Source organism: Cetorhinus maximus, unplaced genomic scaffold, assembly GCF_964194155.1.
Source record: "Cetorhinus maximus unplaced genomic scaffold, sCetMax3.hap1.1 HAP1_SCAFFOLD_522, whole genome shotgun sequence".
NCBI lineage: Eukaryota > Metazoa > Chordata > Chondrichthyes > Lamniformes > Cetorhinidae > Cetorhinus > Cetorhinus maximus.
In genome coordinates, this window is record NW_027596464.1 from 212672 (window position 1) to 238094 (window position 25423).

General features: G+C 45.3%; 2 protein-coding genes and 1 long non-coding RNA gene across 3 annotated transcripts; 2 read left to right on the plus strand and 1 right to left on the minus strand.

Moving 5' to 3' along the window:
* Positions 1–2316: 2316 nt before the first annotated feature.
* On the plus strand, positions 2317–6671 carry LOC144673956 (uncharacterized). The gene is made up of 3 exons (XR_013574451.1): positions 2317–2428; positions 4374–4480; positions 6551–6671. It is a non-coding gene; the product is annotated as an uncharacterized LOC144673956 (long non-coding RNA).
* Positions 6672–6676: 5 nt separating this feature from the next.
* On the plus strand, positions 6677–11332 carry LOC144673959 (uncharacterized; the record flags this gene model as incomplete). Its single annotated transcript, XM_078535546.1, has 3 exons — positions 6677–7321; positions 9616–9823; positions 11319–11332. Coding segments are annotated over 3 exons (867 nt in total), but the record flags the coding sequence as incomplete, so codon positions are not given.
* Positions 11333–11471: 139 nt separating this feature from the next.
* On the minus strand, positions 11472–25289 carry LOC144673960 (uncharacterized). The gene is made up of 4 exons (XM_078535547.1): positions 25218–25289; positions 19018–19913; positions 13283–13821; positions 11472–11566 (listed from the first exon to the last, which is right to left on the minus strand). The coding sequence occupies exons 1-4, from the start codon at positions 25287–25289 to the stop codon at positions 11472–11474; spliced, it is 1602 nt and encodes a 533-aa protein (XP_078391673.1).
* Positions 25290–25423: the final 134 nt, after the last annotated feature.

The following is a 25423-nucleotide window of genomic DNA, read 5'->3' on the forward strand; positions in this document are numbered from 1 at the left end:
CTCTCCTACAACCGGTGCCATCTCCCTTCGAGCCTTTCGTTGTCTTGTCTGTTACCAAATATTCTGATTGTCCCGAAGCCGATATTAGGTCTGAATTCCTGATGTGCAGTAAGGAGAATCATTTAAATGTCTCAGATCAGTTAATTTCACTGATAACATCAGAGTCAATGTTCCATCGTCTTAAAGAAGGGAAAAGTACCTTGACTGTCTCTGCTCAGTCGGGCTGTTCACCCTTCATTCTCTGATTCCATTCCTCAAAGCGGATTTTCATTTTCTCCTTGAGTTCCCTGACCACATCTGGCAGCATCTTTGATCTGAGAGGCATAATTTATAGTTCAGATGTGATGCAGTTCCGATGAAAGTTTACAGACCTGAAATGAAAACTATGTTTATCTCTCCACAGAGGCTACCAGGTCTGCTGAGAATGCCAATATTTTCTGTTTTTATATCAGGTGACCAGCATCTGCAATATGTTGCTTTTCTTTACCTGATTAGTGAAACATACAAGATTCTGAGGGTACCTGGCAGGGCGGATGTTGAGAGGATGTTACCTCTTGTGGGAGAATCTAGAACTCGGGGTCACTTTTTAAATATAAGCCGTCACCCATTTAAAACAGAGAGGCAAAGATTTTTTTCTCTCAGAGAGTCGTGAGCTTTTGGAACTGTCTTCCTGAAAAGACTATGGAAGCAGAGCCTTTAAATATTTTTAAGGCAGAGATGGATATATTATTGGTAAGCAAGGGGGGTGATAGGTTATCGAGGATAGACGGGGGTACAGATTTCAGGTTACTGTCAGGTCAGCCATGATCTTATTAAATGACGGAGCAGGCTTGAGGAGCCTAATGGCCTACTCCTGCTCCTTGTTCTTATATAGTGCTAAGGATGTGGAACCCATTACCAGTAGATTTCGAGATCCATGTCTGAGCTGAAAACGTGCAGGTAAGCTCACACTGTAAACAGATTGTTCACCAGGTGGAAATGGAAAGGGATTCGCCCAATCATCCCAATTACTGACACAGCAAAACAGTCTCGCCGGTGTTATGACTGATGCAGTTGGTAAAGCAGAGTTATTTGAAATTCCCAAAGGGAAACCTTAAACAACTGTCACAACCTATAATTTTAAGTGCTATGTTTGAGATGCGACCCTAAATTCAGGAATCAGACCACCAGCTCTCGAAGTTTTACATTAAACAAAATGAAACATTTTATTAATTTACACAGATTAAAATATATATACACATGGCTACAAATTATTACTCTCAGAACTTTTAACAAATTCCCAAACTAATCCCCACTAAGGCAACAGGAACCCTTAGACTTAGCCAGACACCAGGCAAAGCATTTTCGCCGTACAAATTCAAAATGAAGTTCTTTTCATTTGTTCCTTGTGGAGTCAACTGGAGGCTTGCAGCTGCCTTTTGATCTGACATTGCCTCTGTTCTGCACACCCAAAATGGTTATCTTGTTATACCTACTATCACTGATTGAATGCTAATTCTCATTTTCCCACCAGTCTCTTTGAACACCACCTTTTAAAAATGAAAGCCCTTTCATAATACCAATTTTATTAAAAATATAAATATATTGCTAGGTAGCTGCTAGTAGGTATCCGTTTTCACTCTCCTTCTTGAATGCTCTATTAAAAAATGCAAATGCACATTATTTCTCTGATATCTCAAAACTAGCACACATCAAAGCACCCAGGCTAGCTGGCCTTAATCCAAATAAGACTCACCCACAGACTAAGCCTCTATTTTAAAAGAAAAGTATTTTCCAAAATATTATGTACATTAGCAGCTTCATGACACCGGTGAGAGGCCATTCAGATACTTCACGTGAGCAAAGGGCTTTATTCAGTTTGCCCACATGTTAACACTCCATCTTTAAAGGTTCAAAGGATTTGATCCACAATCAGAGGATTGTTAGTGGCAAAAGATGGTTTAAAAGCCACCAACTCACCCCATCTTCTGAGCTTCCGCCGAGTTCAGATCTAACTCTAGGGGGTTGTTCTGCTGTTCATTACACCCAGGAGAGAATTATGGTGGAGCCCAGAGTAATTTGGTAGCTGTATCAATTGATTCAACAATTTGATGCCTTTCCCCAATGGCACCCATCGTATCTGATTACATGACAGAGGTTTCTATCCGACATTTTCGCCCTTCAATGGCGGAGCGACCACCCAGCATTCGCTGCGGGACAGAATGTGCCCTATTCTCACGAGAAAAGTTCCTTGCACATGCGCATTGTTGTATGTGCTTGGAGCGTGCGCAGTGCTGGTCTGAGACTGAAGCTGCTCAGAGCGGGAGAGGGAATGTGGAGTGGAGCAAACTAACAGAGTTAGTGGGTGTGTGAGGAGGAATGGAGCCAGCGGAGTGGGCAGGGAGGCTTCATAAAGACACAGTGCAGGTTGAAGACCCCAAATAACAAGGTACGGGGTTTGCGGTTGCAGGGAACGGACCGAAAAAGTCTGTTTTTTTCTCTTTTGCCAGGCCCGGGTGAACGGCCGCCATCTTTATAGGGAGAGGGGGGGTGCAATGTGCAGCAGGGCGCATGCGCGGTCATCCTGATCCAGGTAGCAGGAGGAGAGAATGTTGTGCATTTCTATCCTGGACTGACAGGGATGGATTTTGGAAACTCCTTTTACAGGAGGTTAGAAGGGGAGAATTTACACACAGCAAACTTAGACCAAGAGAAATATTTGTCTCTTAATTTATGTCCTGGATTGACAGTGATGGATTGTTTGTAAACTCCTTTTTCACAGAATCACACATTGCTGAAGAGGCCCTTCGGCCCATCGAGTCTGCACCGACACGTGAGAAACACCTGACCTACCTCCCTAATCCCATTTTCCAGTACTTGGCCCATAGCCTTGAATGTTATGACGTGCCAACTGTTCATCCAGGTACTTTTTAATGGATGTGAGACAACCCGTCTCCACCACGCTCCCAGGCATTGAATTCCAGACCGTCACCACCCTCCCAGGCAGTGAATTCCAGACCGTCACCACCCTCTGGGTAAAAAAGTTTTTTCTCACATTCCCCCTAAACCTCCTGCCCCTCACTTTGAACTTATGTCCCCTTGTGACAGACCCTTCAAATAAGGGGAACAGCTGCTCCCTATCCACCCTGGCATGCCCTTCATAATCTTATACACCTCAATCAGGTTGCCCCTCAGTCTTCTCTGCTCCAGCGAAAACAACCCAAGACTATCCAACCTCTCTTCACAACTTAAATGTTCCATCCCAGGCAACATCCTTAGATATTAAATGGGAAGGATTTGCGGATTGGAAACGGAAACGAAACTTCACATTAAGATTTGACAGAATGACTTGATTCATCGGAACTTGATATTATCGGCCTCGAATTGTAAGCATTGAGTTCCAGGTCATTGCCACTCGCTGTGTAAAATTTTTTCCTCATATGCTCCCTGTAGATCTTGCCCCAAATCTTAAATTTGTAATCCCTTAAATCTGTATTCATGTAATCCTTTTATGATCAGATACTGTGAACAGCCTTTCTTTAACTACCCTATCTAAACCTATCATAATCTTGTACACCTCTCTCAAATCTCCCCTCAATCTACTTTTCTCCAAGGAGAACAACCCCAGTTTCTCCAAAGTAATCTTACAACATCCCTCGACCCATTCTGGTAAATCTCCTCTGTACCCTCTCAAGGACCCTCACATCCTTCATAATGTGTGGTGATCACTGGTTTGCACAGACCCAGATGTTCTGTGCCCGTGTGCATGACATCATCACACATCGACAATTACACAGTGACGTCAACCCGCTCCCCGGGTATTTCCTCAACTGGGAGATTTTTATCTGACTCCAGTGCTGCTGATATCTTTCCAGCTGCAGGCTCCAACAGAAGTGTTCAACATTGCAAACTCTGAATTTATTTCAGAGCTGAATGTTTTTGACCATTTATCTACAATCTAGACTTTAGTGCAGTGCTCTGTTATCTGTAAGAGGTTTCATGCCTCAGGGGCTGGTGTGACTTCTTTACTGTGGATCTAAATCCATGTTCATCCATTCCTCCGTTTCACCTCTGCCCCCCGATCACTTCTCTGCCATTGTCTAACTTCCTCTGTCTCTAGTTATGGGCGTATTTTAGCTCCATTTAGGATTTTACTGTTACTTCTGCCGACAGTGTCTAAAGGAAGTTTCCATCGCTCCCCAAACCTGACCATGTGCTGCTGTCTTCCCAGCTTTACCTTCCCATCTTTCATAGTCAAGAATTGTTTTTCTCGCACTATAATCCATTTCTCTTCCACTTCTGAGCTTCTGTTGACCATCAAATTCTGTATAATTTTTATTCTCTGTATTCATTCTGCATGGCCTGAAATGTTAGCTCTGTTTCTCTCTCCACAGATACCAGCAAATATTGCCAATCCCCAGTTGCCTGTGGAGAAGATGATGTTTGACCTTCTTGAACCGCTGCAGTCCATGTGGTGAAGGTGCTCCCACAATGATGTTAGGTAAGGAGTTACAGGTTATTCACCCTGTGATGATGAAGGAACATTGATATACATCCAAATCAACAACAATAATTTGTATTTATATCGCACTTTCAATGTAAGACAATATTCCAAGGTATTTCACAGAAATGTTGCAAAGCAATGTTTAACACTGAGCAACATAAGGAGATATTAGGGCAGGTGACCAAAAGCTTGGTCAAATGGGTCGGTTTTAAGGAGCATCTTAAAGGGGAGAAAGAGAAGTGGAGAAGTTTAGGGAGGAAATTCCAGAGCTTGTGGCCAAGGCAAATGAAAGAATGGTCACCAATGGTGGAGCGATTAAAATCAGGAATTCTCAGGAGGCTGGAATTAGAGGAGCTGAGATACCTCAGAGGGTTGTGAGGCTGGATTACAGAGATAGGGAGGGTGAGACCCTGGAGGGATTTGAAAATACGGATGAGAAATTAAAAATTTTGCTTCTTATCCTGGAGCCTTTGCAGGTCAATGTGCACAGGGGTGATGGGTGAACAAGACTTGGTGTGAGTAAGCACACGGGCAGCACAGTTTTGGATCACCTCAAGATTACAGGGAGATTGAATGTGGGAGGCCGGCCGGGAGTGTGTTAGGATAGTTAAGTCTCGAGGTAACAAAGGAATGGATGAGAGTTTCAGCAGCAGATGAGCTGAGACTGGGGTGGAGTCGGGCGATGTTACTGAGGTGGAAATAGGCGGTCTTGGTGATGATGTGGATCTGTGGTTGGAAGCTCACCTTGGGGTGAAATATTTCACCATGGTTGTGAACAGCCTGGTTCAGCCTCAGACAGTTGTCAGGAGAGGGATGGAGTCGGTGGATAGGGAGTGGAGTTTGTAGTGGGGACTGAAGACAATGGCTTCAATCTTCTCAATATTTAAATGGAGGAAATTTCTGTACATCCAGTACTGGATGTCAGACAAGCCAGGATGGTGTGTGACTTGGAGGGGAACTTGGAGGTGATGGTGTTCACAGACACCTGTTACCCTGGTCCTTCTAGGTGGTGGAGGTTGAGGGTTTGGGAAGTTTTGTCAAAGTTCTGGTTTAGTTGTAGATCTATAACGAACCTCTCCTCATCCACTACCTCTCCCACTCCCCTTCTCTCTCTGCCTCTCCCACTCCCCTTTTCTCCCTGCCTCTCCAACTCCCCTTCTCTCCCTACCTCTCCCACTCCCCTTCTCTCCCTGCCTCTCCAACTCCCCTTCTCTCCCTACCTCTCCCACTCCCCTTCTCTCCCTGCCTCTCCAACTCCCCTTCTCTCCCTGCCTCTCCAACTCCCCTTCTCTCCCTACCTCTCCCACTCCCCTTCTCTCTCTGCCTCTCCCACTGCCCTTCTCTCTCTGTCTCTCCCACTCCCCTTCTCTCCCTGCCTCTCCCACTTCCCTTCTCTCTCTGCCTCTCCCACTCCCCTTCTCTCTCTGCCTCTCCCACTCCCCTTCTCTCTCTGCCTCTCCCACTCCCCTTCTGTACCTGCCTCTCCCACTCCCATTCTCTCCCTGCCTCTCCCACTCCCCTTCTCTCTCTGCCTCTCCCACTCCCCTTCTCTCCCTGCCTCTCCCACTCCCCTTCTCTCTCTGCCTCTCCCACTCTCCTTCTCTCTCTTTCTCTCTCTGTCGCATAGAATTCTCCAGCCCAGCGAGTTGTGGATGCTCCATCATTGAATATATTTCAGGCTGAGATGGGGAGATTTTTGCTCTCTCGTGGAGTCGAAGGATATGGGGTGTGGGTGGAAAAGTGCAGTTGAAGCCCAAGATCAGCCACGATCGTATTGAATGGTGGAGCAGGCTCAACAGGGTGTTAGGACTTCTCTTGATCACTACTTATACTCCTAAAGAGACCAGAGTCTTGTGTAGGCCCAGACTGGGTGGCAGGTTCCCTTCCCCGAAGGACATCAGTGAACCAGTTGGGTTTTTATGACAATCCAGCAGTTTTCATGGTCACTTTTTCCTCGTGCCGGCCCCACAAATTCCCAGATTCATTCAGCTCAATTTCACAACCTGCCTTTGTGTTTTTGTGGGTTCTCTCTCACTCCCTTTTTTCTGTTTTAAATCAATTTCACAGGGTATTAGAAGGAGAGAATTTACAGTCGGGAAACTGAAACCAAACATCACATCAGGATCTGACGGAGTCGCCCTATTGAACATGGACGGACAAAGCACCGTTCACAGTGGGGAGACACCGTTCATCTGCTTCGTATGTGGGAAGGGATTTACTCGATCGTCCAGCCTGCTGACACACCAGCGAGTTCACACTGGGGAGCGACCATTCACCTGCACCGAGTGTGGGAGTGGATTTACGCGATCATCAGGGCTGGTACAACACCAGCGAGTTCACACAGGGGAGAGACTGTTCACCTGCTTCCAGTGTGGGAAGGAGTTCACCCGATCATCAGGGCTGCATCAACACCAGCAACTTCACACAGGGGAGAGACCATTCACCTGCTCCCAGTGTGGGAAGGAGTTCACCCGATCATCAGGGCTGCATCAACACCAGCAACTTCACACAGGGGAGAGACCATTCACCTGCTCCCAGTGTGGGGTGGGATTCATTCAATCATCCCACCTGCTGACACACCAGCGAGTTCACATTGACGAGAGACCTTTTAAATGCCCAGACTGCGGGAAATGCTACAAGAGTTCTGGGAACCTGATGTCCCATCAACGTGTTCACACTGACGAGAGACCATTCAGGTGCTCTTACTGTGGGACTGGGTTCAGGGAATCATCTCAACTCACTGTACACCAGCGAACTCACACTGGGAAGAGACTGTTCACCTGCTCCAAGTGCGTGAAGGGATTCACTCGGTCATCCAGCCTGCTGAGACATCAGCAAGTTCACAAGTAACTCATAACATTGATTGGATTTTGCTGTTAGTCACATCCAGGACTGAACCATGTACATTGGGGTCTGTTTCTGCTGATGTTAGTAAATTTCAGCCCAGTTACAGGTGTAAATATTAAAAAAGTATATCATATGATAAAGTCAAATAAATCAGCTTTGTATGAAATACAGTGAGTTGAGTCTTTTTAGTGGCTCTAACACAAGTTAGTTCATTTTGAAGGACCCTCCCTCTCCCCTGCCTCCTCCACCTTCACCTCCAACAACAAGTGTGAGGAGCTCATGGAGCTTCTTTGCCACTAAGATTGAGACAATCCGATCAGATGCCTCTGCTGCTTCCCTCCCTTCCACTAACCCACCGGGACAAACTGTCTGTAAAGATCCCCCTTGTCTGAACCCTGAACTCGCATCTTCCTCTAGTTTCTCTCTCATCTCCCCTCATGCCCTCTCAGCGCTCATCTTGTGCATGAGACCCAGCTCCTGCCCCATCGATCCTATTCCCACTAAACTGCTGATCATCTAATTTCTCCATGTAGCTGATACTGTGAATGGTTCTCTCTCTCTCCTGGGACTGTGCTCTTCACCTTTCAATGCATCGTCATCACCCATCCTAAAAAAACAATCTCTGATCCACCATTGTCTTCACAAACTACTGCCCCATCTCCAACCTCCCTTTCCTCTCCAAAGTCCTTGTACTTGGTGCCCCCCAAGGATCTATACTTGGCCCCTCCTATTTCTCATCTACATGCTGCCACTCGGTGACATCATCCAAAAGCACCGTGTTAGTTTTCACATGTACACTGACAACACCCAGCTCTACCTCACCATCATCCCTCTCCATTCCTCCACTGTTACTAAATTATCAAACTGCTTATCCCACATCCAGTACTGGATGAGCAGAAATTTCCTCCAATTAAAAATTGGGAAGACCAAAGCTATTGTCTTCGGTCACCACTACAAATCCCATTCCCTAACGAGTCCATCCCTCTCTCCGGGAACTGTCTGAGGCTGAACAACACTGTTCACAATCTTAGTCTCATATTTGACTCCAAGGTGAGTTTCTGACCACATATCCACACCATCACTAAGACCAGATATTTCAATCTCCATAACGCCGCCTGTCTCCACCCCACCCCCAGCTCATCTGCTGCTCAAACCCTCATCCATGTCTGTGTTACCTTTAGACTTGATGATTCCAATACATTCCTGGCCAGCCCCTCACATTCACCCCGTCCCACACGTATCATGAGATCATCAAAAACTCTGTGCCTGTGCATTCTCACCTCAAATCCCATTCACCCATTACCCCTGTGCTCATTGACCCACATTGGCTCCTGGTCAAGCAATGTCGCCATTTTAAAATTGCATACTTGTTTCAAATCCCTCCATGGCCTCATCCCTCTCTATCTCTCTAATCTCCAGTACTACAACCCTCCTAGATTTCAGCACTCATCCTCCTGGCCTCTTTGGCATCTCTGACTTTAATTACTCCACCATTGATGGCCGTGCCTAGGTGTGAAGCTTTGAAATTCTCTCCCTCAACTTCTCCACCCCTCCACCTCTCTCTCCTGATTAAAGATGTTGGTTAAAATTTACCTCTTCAATCACGGCTTTGTCCATTGGCCCTAATATCTCCCTATGTGACTTGTCAGTTTTTTCTTTATGAAAATCCTCTGAAGCACCTTGGGATGTTTTATATAAGTTGTTCCTGTTTCATGACAGCCAGTTTGTGCACAGCAAGATTCCACAAACAGCAATCAGACTAACTGATTAATCCAGTTTTTTTTTGATGGGGTGTTAGTTAAAGCACGAATGTTGGTCCCAATGCACCAGGAGAACTCCCCTGTGGACAAGATGTGGAGTTGTTGAGCTCTCCTGAGCTGAGAGTGGAGCTGATTGAGCTGTCGGGCCTGCAGTGTACCTTGAAGAACCGCTGTCTGGGATCTTACCTCTTAATCCGCTGTCTGGGATCTTTCCTCTTAATTCACTGGCTCCCAACTGAAGTTGTTGCTGCAGTTAAATAGCTAACTTTGAATATCAATCCCAATTTAACCTTTGGAGCAAAATCTGCAACTTTAAATCAGCTGTAAAAGAGAAAGATAATTCATGCTAATGCATTTGGGGAGGGCAAGCAAAGCTGGAGAATACACAATAAACAGGAGAATATTGGGAGGGGTAGAGGAAGTGAGAGACCTCGGAGTCCATGTCCACAGGTCCCTGAAGGTGGCAGGACAGGTGGATCAGGTGGTAAAGAAAGCATATATTTATCAGAACTCACCATACACCAGAACACTCACACTGGGGAGAGGCCATTCACCTGTACGGAGTGTGGGAAGGGATTCACTCAGTTATCCACCCTGCTGAGACACGAACAAACTCACACTGAGGGGAGGCCATTCAGCTGCTCCGAGTGTGGGAAAAGATTCACCCCTTCAAACAACCTTGTGAGACACCAGCAAGTTCACACTGGGGAGAAGTTGTTCAGCTGCTCTGAGTGTGGGAAGAGATTTACTCAGTCATCCCACCTACAGACACATCAACAAATTCACACTGCCGAGTGGACTTTAAAGTGGACAGAGAAGTGCTTTAAAATTCCAGTGAACTGATGTCCCATCAACGTGTTCACACTGACGAGAGACCGTTCAGGTGCTCTCACTGTGGGACTGGATTCAGATGGTCATCTCAACTCACTGTACACCAATGAATTCACACTGGAGAGAGGCCGTTCAGCTGCTCCGAGTGTGGGAAGGGATTCATTCAGCCGCTAACCTGCTGAGACACCAGCAAGTTCACAACTAACAAGTGATTGGATTTTGCTGTGAATCACATCCAGGTCGGAACATGTTCATTGGGGTCTGTTTCTGCTGATGGTAATAAACTCCAGCCCAGTTATAGGGGTTTATATTCTGGATAACAATCAGATTTGTGTTAAACACATGGTGTATTGAGTCTTTTTTAATATTGCTAACACAAAATAGTTATTTTTGAACAAAGGAACATGTCTCAGGACATTGGGGCAGCAATGAACAAACTCAGGGGAATATTGGATACAGAGTCAAAACAACATTATATTCTTTCTCCATGTGATCTGTCTCAGAATTCTCTCATCAAACAGACCATCAACATGAGAGGAATTGACATTTTAAGTCATTCCAAGAGGAAATTAGAGGCTGTAATTATCCAGGATGTTGTTCTGAAATTTACACTATCTCCCACTGTCACCAAAGCTGGCAATAGACAGCTCATTGTTCTAATTGTGTTGCAGCCTCTGTCCCAGATGTCGTTCGTTGGAGATTTAATGTTCAGAGAAAGGGGTGAGATTGGATGTTCAAAACCGCTCACAGGCTATGGAGGGTGATGTTGACTTGAATGTGCCAAAATCAGTGTTCTCCATAGGCACCAATACTTTATCCCCAGTATTAGTCACTTTGGTCGGTGTTGTCCACCTGATAGGACAGGATGTGTCCTCATGTGTCTGTTTGTATGAGTGCGGGTGTATCCCTGAGTGTGGAAGTGTGTGTAAAAGTGTATGGGTGTGGAGAGGTTGTCTGAGTGTGTAAGACAGACAGAATGAGTGTGGGTCTGTGTGTGTGGTTGTCTGTGCTGCTTCTCATTAGCTCTAACACAAACCTTCCTCTCCAAGCAGACAACATGGCTCCTGAGAATCCCATCCAGTGATGTGAATGGTACGATTCGGAGATCCTTCATCCAGGGTGAAACCACAGGCTGACTGTGTGCTGTGTAACACCTGACACCTACACAACCAGGCCCCACTTCTCCTGGAGCAACATGAAGTGTCTGCTGCTTTCCAGATCCATTCCTTTCCCCTCACCATTATCCTCAGATAGTTCACAAATTCCTTGTGTACATCATCCTCCAACACGCCTATGGTTTCCACTTTAAATATTTCCATCGGTCTTTTTCACAGACAGCAATGGGATTGCTGCTATCACAGGAATCAGTTCTGAAATACTGTCCCTCTGATCATTAGGCTCCCTGGAGTAATACACTGATCCCGATCTTCCCACCTAACACAAATCCATATCCCCATCTGAGTTCCAGATTTTAATGTGATTGTCTAACATAGAAAACATATATCATTTAACTCATTTAAACCTGAGTCAGCACACCACCTCCACACACACTACAAGAGGTTGTCTTTGAGATCAGTTGTTCCTTTGTAATCTGGGTTGTTCTGAATGATGACAATATGAACCTTCTTCCTAACCTGTCCTAAACCTTGAAAGGGGGGAATGCGTCATTAACACATAGATGCTTCAAGTTATTAATTCTGCTTAGCCTGTCTGACATAATTAATTTAGGACTAACAGAAGGATTAGGGTATGTTCGAATGGACAGATCTTTATAAGGGGACATAAGGGGACTTCTTGCTAATGTCGGGATTACAAGGTTAGACATTATTTTTACATTCATTTTTTTAACAATTTGCTGATTTTTGATGGAAAGGGAGACAGTGAGAAAGAGCTAGAAAGTCGAGAAGGTCAGAGGGAGTGCACTTGTGGTGTGGGGTGGGAGGGGAATAACAGAGGAACCAGGTATGGGTGCAGACCATTTCTACATAGGCATGAACGTACAGGATCGAAATTATAAACAAAGGCACACGGTTCATTCTGTAATCATAATCAATGCTGTAATGTCTACAAAATACTCCAAATGTATGGGAGAAACTTCTATCGATAAGATGTCTTTGGGGCTCTCCTGTATCCCCATATTTGTCATTAATGTTGCTTTTCCATCACACAGCTGACTCATGTCGAATGTCTTAGATAATCCACAACACCTTCTGTCGGTTCATTCACTGAAACCACGGACTCTCCTTGTTGTAACGGTGACATTCCCTGTCTGCCCGGTTATTTCTTGAAGTCAGTCAGCCCTTGAATTGTTTGTACATTGTTTCATCATGTCCCACCCAGCTGGCCACCAGTGCAGAGGCATTGGAGGAGGACGGTTTGGTCCACGTTGTTAGAGGCTGCAGACAGGCCGAGAAGGACAATGAGGGAGTTTTCCTTTGTCACATTCACATCGGGTGTCATTGGTGACTTTGGGAAGAGCTGTTTCGATACCGTGACAGGGACAGAGATCTTATTGGAGGGATTTAAACATGGAGTTCTGGGAAATGTGGACATGGATTTGGGAGGTGATCAGGACTTTGGAGAGCGAAAGGAGGTTGGAGCTGGAGCGGGAGTTTAATAGGATCGTGGGGTCAAGTGTTGGGTTTATTGAGGACAGGTGATGATGGCAGATTTGAAGGAGAGATGGGCAGTACCAGGAGAGAGAGAACCATTAATATCAGTGAACATGGGGAAAATGGGTGATCAGCAGTTTAGCGGGAATAGGGTCGATGGAGCAGGAGGTGGGTCTCACGGGCAAAGTGAGCTCTGAGAGGGCAGGAAGGGGAGATGGGAGAGAAACTAGAGAAAGATGTGGGTTCAGAAATCGGACATGAGGGATCTTTAGAGAAACTTTGTCCCAATGGGCTGGTGGAAGGGAAGAAAGCAGCAGAGGCAGCTGATCGGATTGTCTCAATCTTAGTGACAAAGAAGCTCCATGAGCTCCTCATACTTGTTGCTGGAGGTGAATATGGAGGAGACAGGGGAGAGGGAGAGCCCTTCGAAAGGAACTAATGTCTTAGGGATAGTAAAAAGATTCAACATCATCTATTTAATAAAAAGCTTAATGATTTTATTTTTATCCAGAACGTTAACACCTATAACTGGGCTGGAGTTTACTAACATCAGCAGAAACAGACCCCAGTGAAACATGGTTCAGTTGCAAAACTCAATCACTGTAGTTACTCGTGAACTTGCTGGTGTCTCAGGAGGTTGGATGACTGAGTAAATCCCATCCCATACTCGGAGCAGGTGAAAGGTCTCTCCCCAGTGTGAACTCGCTGGTGTGAAATAAGATTAGCTGATCGCCTGAACCCAGTCCCACAGTGAGAGCATCTGAACGGTCTCTCGTCAGTGTGAACACGTTGATGGGACATCAGGTCCCCGGAACTTTTATAGCACTTCCCACAATCTGGACATTGAAAAGGTCTCTCCTCACTGTGAACCCGCTGGTGCATCAACAGATGGGATGAATCAGTGAATCCCTTCCCACATTCTGAACAGGTGAAATGCCTCTCTCCAGTGTGACCATGCTGGTGTCTCAGCAGGTTGGATGACTGAGTGAATCCCTTCCCACACTTGGAACAGATAAATGGCTTCTCCCCAGTGTGAATTCGTTGGTGCACAGTCAGAAGAGATGATCGCCTGAACCCAGTCCCACAGTAAGAGCAGCTGAACAGTCTCTCGTCAGTGTGAACACGTTGATGGGACATCAGTTCCCAGGAACTTTTATAGCACTTCCCCCAGTCCAAGCATTTAAAAGATCTCTCGTCAGTGTGAACTCGCTGGTGTTTCAGTAGGTAGGATGAACGAGTGAATCCCTTCCCACACTCTGAGCAGATGAACGGTCTCTCTGCTGTTTGACTGCACCAATGTCTTTCCATGTAATTGAATCCCTTCCCACAGTCCCCACATTTCCACGGTTTCTCCCTGTTGGGACTACATTTATGTCCTGCCAGATTAGATGATTGGCTGAAGCCTTGTCCACACATACAACACGTGTACGGTTTCTCCCCACTGTGAACGGTGCTTTTTCCTTCCATGTTCAAAATCCAATGATATTCAGGCTACGATAAACTGTGCAACTCCATCAGATCCTGATGTGATGTTTGGTTTCAGTTTCCTGACTGCAAATACTCTCCTTCTAATATCCTGTGGAATTGATTAAAAACAGAAAGAGGGAATGAGAGAGAACCCACTAAAACAGGTTGTGAAACTGAGCTGAATGAATCTGGGAATTTGTGGGGCCGGCAATAGGAAAAAGTGACCACGAAAGATGCTGGATTGTCACAAAAATTCAACTGGTTCACTAAGGTCCACCAGAGAAAGGACCTTCTACACAGTCTGTGCCCATAAATTCCAAAATTGTGCCTGACCACCAAGGTCTAGGTCATAGGAGCAGGAGTCCTAACACTGACTCCTGGGGAAATCCACTTTCAACCTTCCTCCATTCTGAAAAATCATTACCGTCTGTTTCCTGTCACTCAGTCAATTTTGTACCCATGTTGCTGCTGCCCATTTTGTTCTATGAGCTATAACTTTGCTCACAAGTCTGTTATGTGGCACTTTACCTAATGCCATTTGGAAGACCATGTACACCACACTAACAGCATTACCCTCATCAACCACACTGTTAACTCTTGAAAAACCTTAAGCAAGTTAGTTTAACATGATTTTTCCTTAACAAACTTGCGCTGGCTTTCCTGAATGAGCCCACATTTGCTTAAGTGAGTATTAATTTTGTCCAGAATTATCACCCCCAAGGTTAAACTGACTGGTCTGGTAGTTGCTGGGCTGATCATTACACCCTTTTTGAACAAAGGTGTATGATTTTCAATTCTCCTGTCCTCTGTCACCACTCATGGGTCTGAAGAAGATTGGAATAATATGGTCAGTGCCTCCACAATTTCCACTCTGAATTCCCTCAGTATCCTTGGATATATCTCATCCAATCCTGGTGCCTTGTCAACTTTATCAGACAGCCTATATAATACCTTCTCCTTATCGATATTAAACACCACAAGTGTTTGAACTACCTCCTCTTTAACCATGACCTGTGCAGCATCACCTTCTTTGGTAAAGACAGATGCCAAATATTCATTTATAGCTCATCCATACCCCCTGCGTCAATGGGTAAATCACCTTTTTTTAAATCCCTAATCAGCCCCTGTCTCCTTTTACCGCCCTGTTACTAGGTATCAGCCAGAGAAAGCGTTTTGATTTCCTTCCATGTTAGCTGCCAGTCTCTTCTCATACTCTCTCTTTGCTTCTCTTACTTTCTTTTTCCAATTTCTCTCTGAATATTCTTTCTTCAGCCTGTCTCTCGGTTGTATTAGCCACCTGATATCTCTGTTAGCAGACTGATTCATCTTCATCTTAATCTCTTCTCTTATTTAGTGAGCTGTGGATATGATAGTCACACCTTCCTCATTTATAAGAATATGTCATTACTATGTCTGATCTATTTCCTCTTTAAGGCAGCCCATTCCTCAATTACAGTTTCTCCTGCCAACCTTTGATTCCACTTTACTGGGTCAGATCCATTCTCAACCCATTGAAGTTGGCTTTCCCCAGTTAACTATTCTTTCTCCTACAAGTAATCTTTGCCCACAGACAGACAGGCCAACTGTTTACCTTCCAGATTTAAAGGCCGATGATATTCAGGTCCTCACGAATCGAGTGACTCTGCCAGATCTGAATTGATGTTTGATTTGAGTTTCCCATCTGTCAACCCTCCACTTCTAAGATCCAGTATCAGAAATTTACAAAAACATTAACCCTCAGTCCAAGATAGAAATTGAGAAGAGACAAAGATTTCCCTTGGTTTGAGTTTGCTGTGTATAAACCCTCCCCTTCTAACCCCCTGTAAAAGGAGTTTCCAAAATCCATCCCTGTCAGTCCAGGATAGAAATTCACAATATCCTCTCCTCCTGCTACCTGGAACAGGATAGCCGCGCATGCGCCCTGCTGCACATTGCCCCTGTGAAGATGGCGGTTGTTAACTCGGGCCTGTCTCCGAGAGGAGATGCGGGTCAGAGTTGCCCCCTCTCCATTCGGTGTAACCGCAGGACCGGTAGCTTCTTATTCAAGATTTCAGACCTTCACAGGGTCTTCATGAAGCCTCCCCGCCCACTCCGCCGCCTCCATCCCTCCCCCACTCACCGGCTCCTTTTACTCGCCTGTGTTCGCCATTTCTCAGCGTCTTCCACCAGCTCCAGGTACAGATGGTACTGCGCATGCTCCAGTCAGAGAACGCAATGCGCATGTACCAGTCTCTGCCAGCTACTGCGCCTGCGCGTGGACCGCCTGTCGTGAGGATAGAGCACATTCTGCCCCCCACTGAATCCTGGGTAAACGTACCGCCATTGAAAGGCCTTTTCTGATAAGATAGTTATGTTTTATGATCCGATGATGATTGGCGCCATAGGGCCAATAAATAAAATTATTAATATTGATATGGCAACCATAGTGCACGGCCCCTCCACCATAGTTCTGTCCTTGGTGTAATTAACAACAGAACAAACCCTGACAGTTAGATCTGAACTCACTGGAGTCTCAGCAGCGGCGCAGACAAGTGATTTTTCTTCCCATATTCTAACTACTGAAACTCTGTTTTGTCAGCTGGAATGTAGCAATTGTGGATCTAATCCTTTGACCTTCTCAAATTGGAGTGTTAGCAGGTGGGCAGTGAGCAAAGGGTTGCACACATGAAGTATCTGAATGGTCTCCCACAGGTATGACTGTGCTGCTGTGTCAGAAAATGGAATAACGAGGTGAATCCATTTCCACATTCAGCTGGTGTGATTTCATGGTGTGATTTTGCAACATGAGTTTCAGCTCACACTGGGATCTCAAACCCTTCTGAGAATGAGCTCTACATTCTCAACCACAGTTAGAGAAAGGTGGTGCTGTAAATCTGAAATAAAAAAACAAAATATTGGAATTTTCAGCAGATCTGGCAGTGTCTGTGGAGAGTGAAAGATGTATTTAAATTTCAGGGTTGTGACTTTCCATCAGAACTGCACTGCATCAGTGAGCAGACTTGAAAACTTAACTCTATTTCTCAATTCACAGATTCTCCTGGATGTGCTGAGTATTTCCATGATTTTCTGCTTTTATCTTTGATTGAAGAAGTTGCATATGAATTGTGCATAGATTTATTGATGACTAACGTATATTTATTCTCAACCATCTACAAGTGGAAAACTCTTCCACTTGTCTACTCTGTCAACCCCTTTCATTATCTTAAAGGCCTTAGTCAAGTCATCCCTCACTTTCTTTTCCAGAGAAAAACTTTTCAATCTGTTAAATCTTTGTGAATTTGACATATTTTCCAATTCTGGCATCATTCCAGTAAATCTTTTTTGCACCATCCCCAGTGCTTCGCTCCTTCCTATAATATGGAGGCAGAGCTAATCTGAGCATCAAAGTCACATTGTCCCAAATTCCTGTATGTTGTAAGGATCATTATGGCAGTGGGAGAGGGGACTGTGGTTTCGAGCTGTTATTCACCATCCCCTGTTTCAGCCATTCTCCCATTAGCTGAAAATAAGATTAGATGAAATGAGCAGATCTAATGAGCCAGTCTGTGACATTATGAATCAATTACAAAGTTGTCTCTCAGCCTTACAGTGAAGCAGGGGGTATTTTTCATTTTAAATTAGCTAATTATACCATTAAGAATACCTGTCAGAGAATGACTAGATTTCAGCATGGGGCCAGTGTAAAGCTCATTTTACATGATTACCAAGCAGTGAAGAGGTGAATTTGTAATTCACATGCACCTTGTTTGTGCATTTCTCAGATTAATAGTTGCACTGAGTCTGTTGTTCTCCATCTTGATATGTTCAAGATGGAAATCCATAAATATTTGGGCACTAAGGGATATGGTGATAGGATGGGAAAATGGAGTTGAGCTGGAAGAACATTTAATGGTGGAGCAGGCTCAAGGGGCCTTTTAGTCCAACCCTGCTCCTATTTCTTGTGTTCTTATCAACATCAGTGTGAATCATTTCCATTCAAGCACAGCAGATGCAGCAGCACCCGTCCACCTCCTCCCTTCCCTCATTCCAGGGCCCAAAACACTTTCCAAGGGGCACAGTGATTTACTGGTACTTCTTGCTATTCAGTATTGTCTATTCACTGACCACAGTACGGTTTTCTCTACATTGAGGAGATTAAATCCCAATTGGGTAACTGCCGTGTGGAACATCGCCTTTCAGTCTCCAAGTGTGACCCTGAGGTTCTGGTCATTTACCAGTTTAATCTCCACCCACTCCCACTCTGACCTCGGCCTCCTTCACTGTTCCAATGAAGCTAAATGGAAGCTCGAGGAACAGCAGCCCATCTTTCATTGGACACTTTACATCCTTCTGGACTCAACATTCATTTTGACAATTTCAAATCATAACCACTGCTCCCATTTTTTCTGACAGTAGGGTCTGGTAATGGTTCTTCTTTTACCATTTATCTCTCCTCTGGGCCTGTCTGTTGTTTATCCACTTGTCCCATTAGTTTATTTCCTTGTCTCATTATCACCCAATGCTGCCTTGCACCATCATCCCCTTTGTCATTTAATCACGAGTTCAGGCTCGGACAAGGGGGATCTTCAGAGATAGTTTGTCCCGGTGGGCTAGTGAAAGGGAGGGAAGCAGCAGAGGCAGCTGATCAGATTGTCTCAATCTTAGTGACAAAGAAGCTCCATGAGCTCCTCACACTTGTTGCTGGAGGTGAGGATGGAGGAGACAGGGCAGAGGGAGAGCCCTTCAAAAGGAACTAACTTGTGCTAGAGATATCAAAACGACTCAACTGTTCATCGAAAAGCTGATTTATTTCAATTTTATACAGAATGTGTAACTGGGCTGGAGTTTATTATCAAAAAGTAACTAACGTGTTAAAAATAGTAAAAAAAGGTTCAATGCATTGTGTTTAACACAATGCTGATTTATCTGATTTTTATCTAAGTGGGCTGGAGTTTATTAATGTCTACAGAAACACACTATAATGAACATACTTCAGTCCTGAATGTTATTAAGAGCAAAATCACATCACGACAGTTACTTGTGAACTTGCTGGTGTCTCAGCAGGTCGGATGACCGACTGAATCCCTTCCCACATTCGGAGCAGGTAAATGGCCTCTCTCCAGTGTGAACTCTCTGGTGCAGCAGCAGGTTAGATGACTGACTGAATCCTTTCCCACATTTGGAGCAGGTAAATGGACTCTCTCCAGTGTGAACTCTCTGGTGTCTTATCCGGTGGGATAACTGACTGAATCCCTTCCCACATTCGGAGCAGGCAAATGGCCTCTCTCCAGTGTGAACTCTCTGGTGCAGCAGCAGGCCGGATGACTGACTGAATCCCTTCCCACATTCGGAGCAGGTAAATGGCCTCTCTCCAGTGTGAACTCTCTGGTGTCTTAGCCAGTGGGATAACTGACTGAATCCCTTCCCACATTCGGAGCAGGTAAATGGCCTCTCTCCAGTGTGAACTCTCTGGTGCAGCAGCAGGCCGGATGACTGACTGAATCCCTTCCCACATTTGGAGCAGGTAAATGGCCTCTCTCCAGTGTGAACTCTCTGGTGTCTTAGCCAGTGGGATGACTGACTGAATCCCTTCCCACATTCGGAACAGGTAAATGGCCTTTCTCCAGTGTGAACTCTCTGGTGCCTTAGCCAGTCGGATGACTGACTGAATCCCTTCCCACATTCGGAGCAGGTAAATGGCCTCTCTCCAGTGTGAACTCTCTGGTGCAGCAGCAGGTTGGATGACTGAATGAATCCCTTCCCACACCTGGAACAGGTGAACGGTCTCTCTCCAGTGTGGACTCGCTGGTGTGCAATGAGTTCAGATGATCGTCTGAACCCAGTCCCACAGAGAGAGCACCTGAACGGTCTCTCATCAGTGTGAAAACATTGATGGGACTTTAGTTCCACAGAACTTTTGAAGCACGTCTCACACTGTGGGCATTTAAAAGGTCTCTCATCTGTGTTAACTCGCTGGTGTCCCATGAGGTTGGCTAATTGAGTGAATCCCTTCCCACGCTCAGAGCAAGTGAATGGTCTCTCCCCAGTGTGAGTGCACCAATGCGTTCCCAGTTCCAATGGGGATTTGAATCTCTTCCCACAGTCCCCACATTTCCATGGTTTCTCTCCATTGTGACTGCATTTATGCTCCGTCAGGTCAGATGATTGGCTGAAGCCTCGTCCACACACAGAACACGTGTACGGTTTCTCCCCACTGTGAACGGTGCTTTTTCCTTCCATGTTCAAAATCTGATGATATTCAGCTTACGATAAATTAGGCGACTCCATCAGATCTGTTGTGTTCTTTGGTTTCAGTTTCCCGATTTCAAATCCTCCCCTTCTAATACCCTGTGAAATTGATTTAAAACAGAAAAAAGGGAGTGAGAGAGAACCCATAAAAACACAAAGGCAGGTTGTGAAATTGAGCTGAATGAATCTGGTAATTTGTGAGGCCGGCACTGGGAAAAAGTGAACAAAAAACTACTGGATTGTCATAAAAATCCAACTGGTTCACTAATGTCCATCAGGGGTGGGAACCTGCCACCCGGTCTGGGCCTACACAAGACTCTGGCCTCCATAAGAACATACGAAATAGGAACAAGAGAAGTCCTAACACCCCATCGAGCCTGCTCCACCATTCAATACGATCGTGGCTGATCTTGGGCTTCAACTCCACTTTCCCGCCCTCTCCCCATATCCCTGAACTCCCTGAGAGACCAAAAATCTCTCCAACTCAGCCGGAAATATATTCAATGATGGAGCATCCACAACTCGCTGGGCTGGAGAATTCAATGTGACAGAGAGCGAAAGAGAGAGAGGAGTAGGAGAGACAGAGAGAGAAGGTTACTAAACAAAGCACAGGCTGTCAGTAAACAGAATTCAAGTGCATGGGATTGGGGTATTATCCTGTTATAGATTGAGAATTGGTGAACAGACAGAAAACAGAGAGTCGGAATAAATGTCTCATTCTCAGGATGACAGGCAGTTATTTGTGGGATACTACAAGGATCAGTGCTTGGCCCACAACCATTCACAAACTATACAAATGATTTGAAGGCACTCATTTAAGCAGCACCTAAATTTTCACATTCTCATCCTTGTTTTCCTCCATGGTTGTGATCATTTCTATCTCTGTAACCTCCTCCAGCCTCACAATCCCCCCACGATATCTGCTCTTCTCGAATTCAAGAATTACTGATTTTAATAATTCCATCACTGGTTGCCATTCTGTCAGTTTCCAAGACTCTAGAATTCCCTCCCTAAACCTCTCCATCTCTCTACCTCATTTGCATCCTTTAAGATACTCCTTCAGACCAACCTCTTTGACCAAATTATTGGCCACCTGCCCGAGTATCTCCTTGGTTTCTAACATTTCTGTGAAATATCTTGGTAAACTATATAACAATTAATATGTGATATAAAGACAAATTGATATTTCTCCAAATCAACAACAACAATGTCCCTTCCCCATCGCTGGGTGAATAAACTGTAGCTCCTTACCTAACAGCATTGTGCGAGCACCTTCACCACACGGACTTAATTAGTAATGGGTTGAAAGGTTATGGGGAGAGGGAGGGAAATTAGAGTTGAGGCCAAAATGAGATCAGCCATGATCGTAATGAATGGCGGGGCAGGCTCGAGGGGCTGAATTGCCCACTCCTGCTCCTAGTACTTATGTTCTTATGTTCAAGGATCTATAGACATGTACACCAAGGGTCTGTACTTCCTCGGGTCCTACCATTCATCATGTACTCCCTTGCCTAGTTAGTCTTCCGAAAATGCATCACCTCACACTTTTTGGGATTAAATTCCATTTTCCACTGTCCTGCCCATCTGACCAGCCCGTCTATATTGTCCTCTAGTCTAAGGGTTTCCTCCTCGCTAGTTACTACAATAGTGATTTTTTTGTGTTACCTGTGAACTTACTGATCATACCTCCTACATTCATGTCTACATCATTAATGTCCACTAAAAACTACAAGGGACCCAGCACCGAACCCTGCAGTACGCCACTGGACACAGGCTTCCAGTCACAAAAACAACCTTTGACCATCACCCTCTGCCTCCTGACACTGAGCTAATTCTGGATCCAATTTGCCAAATTGCCCTGGATCACATGGGCTCTTACCTTCTGGACCTGTCTCCCAGGCCAGACCTTGTCAAAAGCCTCAGAGAATTCCATGTGGACTACATCAACTGAACTACCCTCATCTACACACCTCGTCACCTCCTCGAAAAATTCAATCAAATTTGTTAGACATGATCTCTCACCGACAAAGCCATGCTGACTATCCTTGATTAATCCTTGCCTCTCCACGTGGGGATTAATTCTGTCCCTCAGAATGTTTCCAAAAGTTTCCCTACCACTGATGTTAGACTCACTGGCCTATTAGCTCCCTGGTTTATCCCTACCATTCTTCTTTAATAATGGTACCACATTAGCTGTCCTCCAGTCCTCTGGTACTTCTCCTGTGACCAGAGTGGATTTGAAAATTAATGTCTGTGCCCCTGCAATCTCCCCCCTTGACTCCCACAGCACCTGGGATACATCTCATCTGGGCCTGGGGATTAATACACTTTTAAGGCCCAATAAAACCGCTAATACCTCCTCCCTCTCAATACTCATTTGTTCAAGTATATCACAGTCCCCCTCCCAGATTTCTATACCTACACCGTCCTTCTGTATAGTTAATACAGATGCAAAGTACTCATTTCAAACCTCACCTACATCTTCCAGCTCCTCTCACAGATTGCCATTTTGGTCCCTGATGGGCCCTAATCTTTCCCTGGTTATCCTCTTGCCCTGAATATACTTATAAAATGCCTTTGGATTTTAACTTATTTCACCCAGCTGAGTTTTTCATGCCCCCTCTTCGCCTTCCTAATTTCTTTTTTTAAGTAACCCCCTGCACTTTCTCAACCCATCAAGGGCTCCTGCTCTTTTGAGCCCTCGGTTTGTACCATAAGCTTCCCATTTTTCCCCCCTTATCTAATCCTGTCAATTCCTCAACATCCCGGTTTCTCTGGACTTGTTGGTCCTTTGTGGGAAAATGTTGGCCCTGCACTCTCACTATTTCCTTTTTGAATGACTCCCACTGCTCTGATGTTGATTTTCCTACAAGTAACTGCTCCCAGTCCACTTTGACCAGGTCCTGTCTTATCATATTGAAATTGGCCTTCCCCCAATTCAAAACCCTTATTTTCGATCCATCTTCATCCTTTTCCATAACTACTTAAAATCTTATTGAGTTATGGTCATTATCACTGAACTGCTCCCCCACTGACACTTCTACAACTTGCCCAGCTTTGTTCTCCAAAAGAAGGTCCAGCACCTCTCTTGTAGGACTTTTTATGTGCTGGCTTAAAAATCTCTCCTGGATACATTTGAAGAATTCAGCCCCCTCAAAGTCTTTCACACTTTGTCTATCCCAGTTAATATTGGGGAAGTTGAAATCCCCGACTGTTATTACCCTATTCTTTTGACACTTCTGTGATTTGCCTACATATCTGCCCTTCTATCTCTCCCTGACTGTTTGGGGGTCTATAGGATGCTCCCAACAATGTGATTGCCCCCTTTTTGTTTTTAAGTTCTACCTATACGGCCTGATTTAAGGAACCTTCTAAGATACCATCCCTCCTTACTGCACTAATTGACTCCTTGATCAATATTGTGACACCACCATCTCTTTTACAACCTCCGCCCCCTTCCTGTCTCACCTGAAGATTCTATACCTCGGAATATTGAGCTGCCAGTCCTGCCCCTCCCTCAGCCATGTTGCCGTGATAGCAATGATATCATATCCCCATGTGTTAATCAGCATCTGCAACTCATCTGCCTTACTCACAACACTCCTTACATTAAAATAAATGTCATCCAGCCTTGCCATGTTGCCTTGTGCCTTAACTTGACTTTGTACACCCTGCCTTCTAGATTGACTTGTTTTTTCTTATATACTTGTATGTACATCACCCCCTACTATACCTCCACTCTGTATCCCACCCTCATGCCAAATTAGTTTAAGAGCCCACCAACAGCACTAGCAAATCTCCCCGCAAGGTTCCCCACACCTTTTAAAGGACTTCTCACACTTAAATTAAAAGGTCTCTTGCCAGTGAGAATGTGCTGGTGTCCCAGCAGGTGGGGTGATGTCCTGAACCTCTTACCACACTGTGAGCAACTGAACAGCCTCTCACCAGTGTGAATTCAATGTGTTTCAGCATGTCAGTCCAAAGCGACAAATATTTCTCTTGGTTTGAGTTTGCTGTGTGTAAATCCTCCCCTTCTAACCCCCTGTAAAAGGAGTTTCCAAACACTCGGTATAAACTGGGCTCCGGAAGTTTCTAATCCGGGTTTGAAGTCCTACACCGGGGCTATGTGAACCCTCCCAGTCCACCCTCCGGCTCCATTCCTCTCCTGCACTCGGCCCTTTCTCACCCGCTGGACTTTAAATTCCACCGCAACAAAAACAAAAATACCTGGAAAAACTCAGCAGGTCTGGCAGCATCTGCTGAGAGGAACACAGTTAACGTCTCGAGTCCGAATGACTCTTCAACAGAACTAAGTAAAAATAGAAGAGAGGTGAAATATAAGCTGGTTTAAGGGGAGGGGGGGGGGGGGTGACAAGTAGAGCTGGATAGAGGGCCAGTGATAGGTGGAGATAATCAAAAGATGTCACAGACAAAAGTGCAAAGAGGTGTTGAAGGTGGTGATATTATCTAAGGAATGTGCTAATTAAGGGTAGAAAGCCGGACGAGCAAGGTACAGATAGCCCTAGTGGGGGTGGGGTGAAGGGATTGAAATAGGCTAAAAGTTAGAGATAAAACAATGGATGGAAATACATTTAAAAATAATGGAAATAGGTGGAAAAGAAAAATCTAGATCAATAATTGGGAAAAAATTCACCGCCTTCATCCTGGTCCCCCGCCCACACTGCGCATGCTCCATTCCCAAAACGCTCCGCCCCTCTCACTCCGATTGGCTGAAGGACCTGCCGCTCCCGTTCGGTCATCCAAACCCGCCCCTTCTTCCTATTGGTCCGGAGCTCATGCCAGTCATTTGGAGTCGGAACATGCGCAGTCCGTGGAGACAGGCGGTAAGTGAACTCGAGTGAGCGGATTTAAAATGCGGGTTAAACAAAGACCGAGTACGGATGCAGAATCGAAAATAAACCCTTGAATAGAGATAGGGTTGACGGGTGAATTTGGAAGCTTCATAAACTCACGGTGTCGGCCCCAAACCCTCAATAAGGAGCCACCGTTCACGGGTTTGCTCTGAACTGCGGGAGAAAGGCCCGAGTTAACGGCCGCCATCTTTATAGGGGGAATGTGGAGATTGGCGCATGCGCGGCCGCCATCTTGATTGGCCAATATGCTACAGGGCGCATGCGCGGCCGCCATCCTCACGGGGACAATGAGCAACAGCCCGAGGGAGACGTTCATAAAAT